The 10,000-nt window shown below is 35.8% G+C and overlaps 1 protein-coding gene across 7 annotated transcripts in view; it reads left to right on the plus strand.

Moving 5' to 3' along the window:
• Positions 1 to 10,000, plus strand: part of LOC125046041 (1-phosphatidylinositol 3-phosphate 5-kinase-like) — a 33,386-nt gene that overhangs the window by 9,225 nt on the left and 14,161 nt on the right. For all 7 annotated transcript variants that reach the window (XM_047643641.1, XM_047643639.1, XM_047643644.1 and 4 more), the window contains 17 exons: positions 203 to 442; positions 662 to 885; positions 1,134 to 1,296; positions 2,436 to 2,610; positions 2,871 to 2,980; positions 3,234 to 3,395; positions 3,622 to 3,823; positions 4,856 to 4,960; positions 5,156 to 6,335; positions 6,487 to 6,679; positions 7,018 to 7,264; positions 7,587 to 7,762; positions 8,044 to 8,158; positions 8,429 to 8,584; positions 8,939 to 9,094; positions 9,256 to 9,418; positions 9,621 to 9,762. In XM_047643641.1, coding sequence (XP_047499597.1) covers positions 203 to 442; positions 662 to 885; positions 1,134 to 1,296; positions 2,436 to 2,610; positions 2,871 to 2,980; positions 3,234 to 3,395; positions 3,622 to 3,823; positions 4,856 to 4,960; positions 5,156 to 6,335; positions 6,487 to 6,679; positions 7,018 to 7,264; positions 7,587 to 7,762; positions 8,044 to 8,158; positions 8,429 to 8,584; positions 8,939 to 9,094; positions 9,256 to 9,418; positions 9,621 to 9,762 — 3,909 coding nt within the window. The remainder of the gene's footprint in view (positions 1 to 202; positions 443 to 661; positions 886 to 1,133; positions 1,297 to 2,435; positions 2,611 to 2,870; positions 2,981 to 3,233; positions 3,396 to 3,621; positions 3,824 to 4,855; positions 4,961 to 5,155; positions 6,336 to 6,486; positions 6,680 to 7,017; positions 7,265 to 7,586; positions 7,763 to 8,043; positions 8,159 to 8,428; positions 8,585 to 8,938; positions 9,095 to 9,255; positions 9,419 to 9,620; positions 9,763 to 10,000) is intronic.

The following is a 10,000-nucleotide window of genomic DNA, read 5'->3' on the forward strand; positions in this document are numbered from 1 at the left end:
CAGTGTTTATTTTATTGGTATTTTCTGTATTTTAGTTAGTTTATTTTGTGATTAGCAGAGGGATATTTTTAATTGGGTATTTTAAAGTTTACATTTACACATGTACACTAGGCATTGCACATTACTTTCAAGAGATATAGAGATATTATATCTCATATCACCTTAAAGTTCTTGTACTAAATAGAAAAATTATGGTTTTCAGGTACTCTAGTGGGGATTTCCAGGTGTTTGGCGGCCAAAGGGACAGTGACCAGATGACAGCAGAGAGGCAACTTCTCCTGCGTGACTCCCAACAGCTCCATTCCTTGTGGTCACAGATGGCTGGTGGTGTTGGGGGTCTTCCATTGGCCTCTCACAGACACCGACTGAAGTCATTCCACAACTGTTTTGTTGGTCGTGATCTCATTGAATGGCTTTTGGCAAATGACAAAGCTTCCAGCAGGTATTTCAGTGGTTATCTTTAGCCCAGGTTTTTAGAAAGAAGCTAATGTGTCATTAGCCTTAGTGATTTGCATTGATTAGGGTACTTATTAATGCAAGAGTGACTGGGAATCTTGGGTTTCATAATATTCCTGAATAGTATATATTATCTATTTGAATGTTTGTTTGGTATACAATGATCAGGATGTACTGGGTATAAGAATATGTCTTTTGCTTACAGGGCATCCGCAGTTGCCATTGGTCAGGCATTGCTGGAAGCAGGATATGTAGTATGCATTTCACAACTGGAACAGGTCTTTGTAGATGACTATGTGTTGTACCGTCCTATGAGACCGAGTACAGGTGGAAGTGAACAGACTGCTCAGGAGGGCTTGAATCGTGCACAAGATGGAGGCCAGGAACCTTTGTGGGTGAAACAAATTACTTCAATGGCAGAGAGTATTGGTGAGTCTTGACTATTTGGCTGATCAGTTTGGTATATTACTGTTTATCAGCTTGATTTTGAAAATATGAGAACTTCAAATTGTTCATAAGTTTGGAAGTTGGGTTAATATGAATACTTACTTTGTCACATGGTATTATGTTTGGTACTGTACATTTTTATAGCACATATAATATGATCATGATTTTTGTTAAGATTGCATAATGTTTAAGTTTCCTTACACTAAACTGAATATTGTAATATTACACAGAAGGAGAAGTAGATTCTAATGGCAGTAACAAAGTCCACAAGGAAGAGCCAACACACACAGTTGACACACCTACCTCCATCACCTCTTCTACCTCCAACTATTGCCTGGACCTCAACGTAAAAGATAACGTTGTTTCCATGAGGAAGCCTCCACATGTCTCAAGGTAATATTTTCAAAAGGATATTCTTACCAACACTGTTTAAACTAGTTGTTTTCAAGGGCTTTGGTTTGAAGTGGCTGAGGATTTTAGGGAGATTCAATAAATATCTATGATTCTTGGTTTCCATGAGGAAGCCTCCACATGTCTCAAGGTAATATTTTCAAAAGGATATTCTTACCAACACTGTTTAAACTAGTTGTTTTCAGTATGGGCATTAACCTCCCCAAGGGCTTTGGTTTGAAGTGACTGAGGATCTTAGGGAGATTCAATAAATATCTGTGATTCTTGGTTTACAAATGGTTATTATTAATTATTAGTATCTGCTTACAAACAAGGAAGAAGCATTTGTCTGCTTACTTTGCTAACCATTTCCTTTTTACAATTATGTAACTGGCAAGTTGCATACTGCAATATTGTACTGTACTCTATCAGTGTTTCTCAGTGGGATGTACAGGTATAGTCCCACGTTCACAGATATTGTCACTGTATTCTATGCATCATTTAGGGGTCTTCTGTAGATTTAAATATCTAGTGCATTTTTATGTTCATAAAAAAGTTGTGTTTATGTGCTTCTTGTCAGTTGTGGTCTCTCTCTTTATATGTGTATATGTATATAGGCACACACACACACACACACACACACACACACACACACACACACACACACACACACACACACACACACACACACACACACACACACACACACACATATATATAAATATATATAGATATATAGAGATATATATAAGTATATATAAATATATATAAATATATATATATATATATAAGTATATATAAATATATATAAATATATATAAACATATATAAACATATATAAACATATTTAAACATATATAAACATATAAATATATATAAATATATATAAATATATATAAATATATATAAATATATGTATATATATAAATAAATATATATATATATATATATATATATTTATAAATATATATATATAAATATATATATATATATATATATATATATATATATATATATATATATTTATAATGGATGGCAGAAAATGAGAACTTCTTGGAGTATAAGATACACAACTCTAACTTAAATAGTATATTATTAAGTGTTTAAGTTATTATTTACACATGCTTACTTTGTCCTCTTAGGCACGGCAGTCCTGAGAGTGACCAGGTGGATACACGAAGTCCTGGAATGGCATCTACTTCTGGGCAAGTTCCATACTCAACAACTGTATCTGCTGTTCTCAGTGCCAATGCCCAACTTCCTTTCTCAGGGGATGTAATGAACTCAACAGCTGTTATGTCAGATGAAGTGTTACAGGTATGACCCGAAGGAAATTACTACTAATGGGCATTGCTTGTGCTTTGAAATATTTTGATGGCTAATTAGTAGTTATGACTGCTCACTTCCATGTGAATGATATTCATGAAAATAAGAATGAAGCCCGTCTCTTAGCTTGGCTACAAAACATAAAAAAATGCTAAAATATCTATAAAAAGGTTCATTATAATCTGACAGCATGCTTTTAAAGTAAATCCATTCCTCTCCCTTTCTCTAAGCCATTATTTCACTCTTGGCAGGCACTAAGGGGACATGATAGCAGTCAGTCCTATCCTAGGTTGTCTGGCTGGACGCAGGAGGAGAAACTCACACAGAATGATGAAGAATGTCTAATGCAACAGAGATTAAAGTAAGAGTTCAGCAAGTTGAATTTTTCTCTTTTTTTTTACCATATTTTGCTTTGACCTTTGAGAAAGGAATATCTTGTGTCTTAACTTCAGTAGCAAGAAGTTCAAGGAAGTTGTTTTTTTGTTTAAAATTTTATAGTTTTATTGGTGAATTATAGGTAAAGGATCTCAAGAATTAGACAAGCATGTATCTTGAAATAAAAACATACAAAGATGATTAACCAAATATTTCCCAAATTTTAATTTGCATTCTAGTGCAATGTGGAACGCCCATGAGACAGCCTTGCTCTGCCAGCTTCTGGACTCTGGTGGCCTGTCCCCCTCGTGGGCTGAGGTCATCCTCCCAATTGTTCATACTGTCACTGACATCATAAGGCCTGATGTCAAGAATGATAGTGATGATATGGATATCAGGCAGTAAGTTTTTGCTGTTCTGTTGTTGAAAAATCCCTTTTTTTCTCATGTTTGAAGAAGTATTAAACATGTTTTTAAATAATTTGTCTATATAAAAAGATACTTAGTCCTGTACAAAAAATCATCCTATGAAAAACTATCTTTTAAATGACCAGAAAAGCACTGTTCATGCTCAACTTCCTAGAGAAATCCATAGAATTTGAATCCTGTTTCCTGTTTTCTCCTCCAGATATGTTCAGTTCAAGAAAGTTCCAGGAGGCAGCAGGAGTGAGTGCCAGATCCTAAATGGGGCCGTTTGCACCAAGAATGTCGCTGACAAGTCCATGGCCACACGGCTCACTGACCCCCAGATTCTCCTCGTGGCCTCTACCATTGATTACCAGCGAGGCAATGACAATAAGCTCTTGGCGTTGGACAACTTGCTGCTTCAGGTTGTCTTTTAGTTTCTTTCTCCTTTTCTTTTCTTCTCTCCTTTCTTTTCCTTTTTTCTATTTTTCTTTTCTTTTCTTTTCTTTCTTTCTTTTTTCTTTTCTTCTTTTCTTTTTCTTTTCTTGTCTTTTTTCTTTCCTTCTTTTCTGTTCCTTTTTCTTTTCTCTTCTTTTCTTTTCTTTTCTTTTCTTTTCTTTTTTTTTTCTTTTCTTTTCTTTTCTTTTCTTTTTTCTTTTCTTTTTTTTTTCTTTTCTTTTCTTTTCTTTTCTTTTCTTTTCTTTTCTTTTCTTTTCTTTTCTTTTCTTTTCTTTTCTTTTCTTTTCTTTTTTCTTTTCTTTTCTTTTCTTTTCTTTTCTTTTCTTTTCTTTTCTTTTCTTTTCTTTTCTTTTCTTTTCTTTTCTTTTCTTTTCTTTTCTTTTCTTTTCTTTTCTTTTCTTTTCTTCTTTTCTTATCTTTTCTTTTCTTCTTTTCTTTTTTCTTTTCTCTTCTTTTTTTTCATAAGATAAAAGCAAGAAAGAAGAAAAAAGAAGGCAGCTCATTTCTCTAGCCTTTCCAGTGGTGTAACGAGATATGAAGCTGCCTCACCAGAAACTCATTTTTTCCCTATCTAATGAACAAAAAAGTATTATAAGGAGAAGGCAATTGAAAATTTACATTATTAGTAGTCCATTTTCTTTCATCTTCCATTTGTATAACTTTGAATAATCCAAAGATACAAAAGTTTGTAGATGTTTAATGGAAAATATAAAAGTATCTTCCTGAAAATCCTTACAGTGACCATCCCACATATAGAGAAAAATTTGATAGAATTTGAGGATATCCAAAATTAATGCAGGGGGGGGGGGGGGACCTCCATAGGGTGAGAAAATAAACTTATTTTTCTTGTGAATTACACAATTTTCATAACTTGTAACCCCTTTAATTCTTCACTGATTTCATGATAAACAATGTATGTATACAGAATTCAGTAAAAATATGTCTGTTGTCATGATAAAAAGATTTCATCCTTCAAAAAAATTGCTGTCCCCTTTCAGGAAGCGGATTATCTAAAAAATGTTGTGGCCAAGATTGTTTCTTACAAACCAGACATAATACTTGTGGAGAAAAGCATTGCCTTCTTAGCACGAGAATACCTCCAGGTGAGATTTTATGGATTTTTATCTATTTTCCTCTTTGAAGAATTGTACTTTAGGGAAGTATGGTAGCTGTAAGCCATTCCTAAGAATATTGCAGATGTGTATTGTAATATTGAACATTTTAAGAATTTAATTCTAAGCATTGTATATAGAATTTGATTAATACATTGGTATTCCACTTTTTTATATTTTTACCAGGCCCATGGCATTACACTGGTGATGAATGTGAAACCCTCAGTAATGGAACGTGTTGCAAGATGCACTCAAGCAGAAGTTGTCTCTTCAATTGATGCTCAACTAACACGACCTACATTAGGCATGTGCCACAATTTTTACACAAGATCTTACCCAATGCCTGGAAAGAACAAGCAGAAGACTCTGATGTTCTTTGATGGTTGTGCCATGCACCTGGGATGTACAATCATACTACGAGGAGCGACCAATGCAGAGCTGAAACGAGTGAAAAGGATAATGTACTTCATGGTTTATGCAGTGTATAACTGGAGACTTGAAAGAGCCTTCTTGATGGATGAATACACACTCATCCCACCCCTTCCATCAGAGAGCTTTGACCTCGAAGATCAGGTGTTTGAGGAAGAACTGAAGTCAGGTCCCAAAGCTGGGAGTTTAGATCTGGAGCCTATGAGAAAAAAGTCCAGTGCTAAAAAGGAAGATGGGGAAACTGCATCTGCAGAACAAGGTGCTACTAACAGATCAAGGTCATTGAATTCCCAGAGAGACCCAGTGTCCAGTTCAGGAGAAGTGTCGGTGTCATCGAGTGGAACATCAGACAAAGCAAAATTATCACAGACAATTAGTGACTTTAGTGACCCTCTTCACTCTTACCTAAACTCAGGAACATCACCCCAAGAGGCACCACTGGACTCCACACACACCTCTCTCTCAGTCACTGAGTTCTCCAACACTTTCCGCAAAGCTCTTGAGGACACAATTTTCTCCTGTTCACCATATCTCAAGTACACTGTTCCCTTCTTTGAGACGGAAGCTGGGAGGAATTGCATCTTGCGCAAGTATTTCCAGAAGGACTTGTACTTCTCTGTGCTACTGGAGAAAGACAAGTTCACTCGAAAGCCACGTTTTTCAGAGATGGAAGTCAAGGAATCAAAAGATGAAAACCAAAATGTGGAGGTGAAGTTAGCTCATGAATTCACAAAGATGAAGATGACCACAGCAATATCAGATAAGGATGTGAGAGCGATGTTAGCAGATTTCAGGGCACGTGGAGGCCAGATGAGAAATATATGCAAGTGCGAAATGACAAGGAAAGAATTGAAGGATCGCAAACATTATCAGCTATCAATAGACAAAGACACTGATGCCAAAGTTGTGGTTGAGGGCTTGTCCTCAGATGCTTTAGGTTTGTAAGAGTTTGAATTTAATGTTTGCTCCAATTTTTTCAATGTATTTATTTTTATATTTGATATACTTTATATATTTAGATGAGAGTTTTTCATTTACTTTTATGTTAATGTTTGACAACAAAGTAAATGTTTCCAATTTTCTTGAAGGTTCAGTAAATACAACAACAAATAATGCCAAGAACACTGTAAGTGACTTCTGGAGTGGACAGAGTGGGCTGATGTTGACCTCTGATGGAAGGGTCGATGCGCTTCATCCGTTCAACCATCAGCGGCTGTCTATTTTGTTCTCAAGTTATTCCCAGGCTTCTGAATCTCCTCCAGCTTTTTGTGTTAACCCATGGTATGTTATTTTTTTGTCCTTGAATTTGCTTAATAACGCTAAGGATTTTTCAACATTACAGAAGCATGCAGAAGGTATACAGAGTCATTCAATTAATATTTGGTATGATATGTTTATTACTTAAATGCTATTTTCCTTTGAATTTTTATAGCAAGAAATTTATTTGTGATATAAGATCTCTGACATTTGATTAAGCCATTTACATTTATCACATTCATTTGGTAATCCTAGCAGTCTTATCAGGGATCATGACATACAACATATTATATAGTGGTTAACAAATTTTTGGTCCCTGTTATTTTGCCTCTGATAAAAACTTAGACATTCTCTTTCCCAAGGGTCTTGACCATGGATTTCTATGGGAGGAATGACATCCCACTTGGTGCCTTCCTGGAGCGTTACTGCTTCAGCCCGACTTACACCTGTCCGTCCAGCGAGTGTTCAGTGGCTGTGGTCGATCACATCCGCAAGTTTGTCCATGACACAGGCTGTGTGGAAGTGCTCCTCCGACGCCTTGACACCAATTTGGATGACACGAATGCTGGGACAATCCTCATGTGGAGCTGGTGTAAGACCTGTCGGGAGGTAAGGACCTTTTCCTGTTGGAAGTGTGTTTAAAGGTAGTACATATATGATTATGAAATCTGAATTCTTTTTTCTCTTTCCACCATTGGTATCTTTTTCTTGTTTTTCTTCTATTTGTTTAATTTTCTTTATTTGTGTATTGTATTTTTTCCATGTTTTACCCTTCATCATCCTTTTTTTGTCATTTTCAGTATCATCAGTCCTTTTCTTTACAGTTTTCTTCTTTACATCTTGCATTTTTTATTTCCCTCCCATTTCCCCCTCCCTCTGTATATCAAGTCAAGCTTCTCACCTTCGTAACCTAACTGACTCTGCCACGCAGGTAACCCCCATGGTGCCAATCACTTTGGAAACCTGGTCCCTATCCTTTGCCAAGTACCTGGAGCTGCGATTCTATGGTGGGAGCTTTAACAGGAGAGGAACGCAAGGGTGCACACACTCCCTGCACCATGATCACTTCCAGTACTTTGGCTACAAGAACCAAGTGGCAGTGTTTAAGTGAGTCTGAGTTTGGATATGGTTCCCTTGTTATCTTGATTTTATTTTATGCAAGCAATTTCAAGTTGCTATCTGTTTTAAAATGTGTTACTAAGTCCTGCAGTAATGTTCATAGGTAAAGACAGGTGGAGTAGGAGTAGGGATTCATTATTTTTTACTTGGAGATTATGCTTTAGTTAATTTCTAATGAAGTCATGCAGTGGTAAGTGCCTTGTAATAATGTATATATGATATTAATTTTGTTATTGAGAGGAAGTGTCCATATACCTTTTAATTTCCAGGTACAATAACATAACTTTACGAGAAGTTGCTCTGCCACCATCCAAGATGAGCTTGTGCATCCCACCAATCACTCAAGCCTCAGTTGTAGAGCTCATCAAAGGTGTAGCTATGCAGGTAAATATTTTAAGGGCAGGCTGAAATTTTTCAAGATTGGATTCCTAATCTTTCTGAATTAATGTGAGTTTGTATGACTTCCAATGCTATGCAAAAGTTTCCAAATTTCAATTGTTGGATTGTAGTAGGGTTGTAATGATTTTTTATCCTTAAACCATAGTATAAGAAATAAGAACATTGATTCTGAATTTTTTTTATTCTATAAAAGGTAAAAGATTTATTATACTTTCAGAACTATAGTATATTTTCATAATTATGTTGTTCTTTCAGGGGTACTCTGCTTTTTCCACAATCTTGGAACGTGTGACTTCTATGTCATCTGAGTGTGGAAGCCGATGGGAACCTCTTCTGATTGAAATCAATAAAATAAGTGAACACCAGAATGGCCAAAGGGCATTGTTCCGTGAAAAAATTGAAAGTATACAGGTAAAGAGATATTTGGTTTTGAATGCTAATTTAGTTTCATTATAAATCACTGGTTCCTAATGTTCTTCTCAAGCCTCTGACACATCCATGATACCCTGACATCATTTTCAAGCTAAGAGAAAATTAAAACAGAATTATTCATCTTTATGTACCTAATACAAATATAGCTTCATATTATATTCCTAATGTTATCACTAAATTTGTTTGGAGTAATTTTTCCCCAAGGCTTCACACTAACCTTCCATGACACCCTTTAGGGTCATAAGCCAAAGGTTGGGAACTACTGTTATAGATCATCATAGAAAGATCAAATATATTGTTAGAAATTACAAAATTAGATTTTTTTTTTTTCAGCTTCAGTTAACATCACCAACTTTGGAGGCTCGGCGACTGCACCCACCAACCCCAAATACTACCCAGGAAGTTACAGCCACCATGCTTGCCATCACTGATCAAGTTGTTCTTATCAAGAAACTTGTTGCACAAGTGGTTAGTGACTGGAATGCAAAGGTAAATGATCGGTGACTGTTTCCTTGGAATCACATGTTTTAGGAATGCATTTTGTTTTGTTTGAATATTGACAGATTTAAAAAAAAAAGAAGGAAATTTGACACATGGAAACAGCCTTAGCAATTGAAAAGTTATGATATGTTAGGGAATTTGTCTTAAAGGTTCAAGATCTCTTGCACCTTCGCAAAAAGGAGGAAAAATTAGAGAAAGCAAAGGTTATGGCATCAACTAGTAGCGGAATGCCAGGATTGCCACGACAATCCACAAGTGCATCCATCTCAACTTCCTCTGCAGCCTCTGCTCATGCTACATCATCAACGGGAGGTTTGTGCTGTTTATTCTGAGTATGTTTATTCAAGCTTACATTTATTTGTTTACTACATAAATTCATTTATATCAGCTGTTTCTTGTGTACTGTATTCAAGTTGAAATAAAATAAAAATTATAGTGTTTACTATCATCATCTATCAGATTTATAGAGATGTTTGGGAATGCTTATACTGAAAGATTTAATTAATGGTTTCAGAAATGTTCAGTGCCCCTTCACATAAGCAAGGTTGTGATACTGCATCAGTAGCATCATCAGCAGCGCTGACTGGTGTTTCTGCAGATTCCCTAAGTCTTTCAGCATCCTTTAGTGAACTGCCAGGACAAGATGGACAAAAAGTGTATGTATTTTTGATACAAAATTTTTTTCTAGCTTTTCTCAGTTTGTGATGAATGGATGCTGATTGCTACATTTCCTGTCACATGATAAGCATATGTCCCCCCCAAAAGAGCATCTAAAAATCCACCTGCATCATACAACCTGAAGATAGGCTTAGGCACAAGTTTGTGGAAGATGGTGGAACCCTGAAATATTACTACAATCATTAATCTCGAAAAGGCCTAATAATGCTGCACCCA

This window comes from Penaeus chinensis, chromosome 38, assembly GCF_019202785.1.
Source record: "Penaeus chinensis breed Huanghai No. 1 chromosome 38, ASM1920278v2, whole genome shotgun sequence".
Lineage (NCBI taxonomy): Eukaryota > Metazoa > Arthropoda > Malacostraca > Decapoda > Penaeidae > Penaeus > Penaeus chinensis.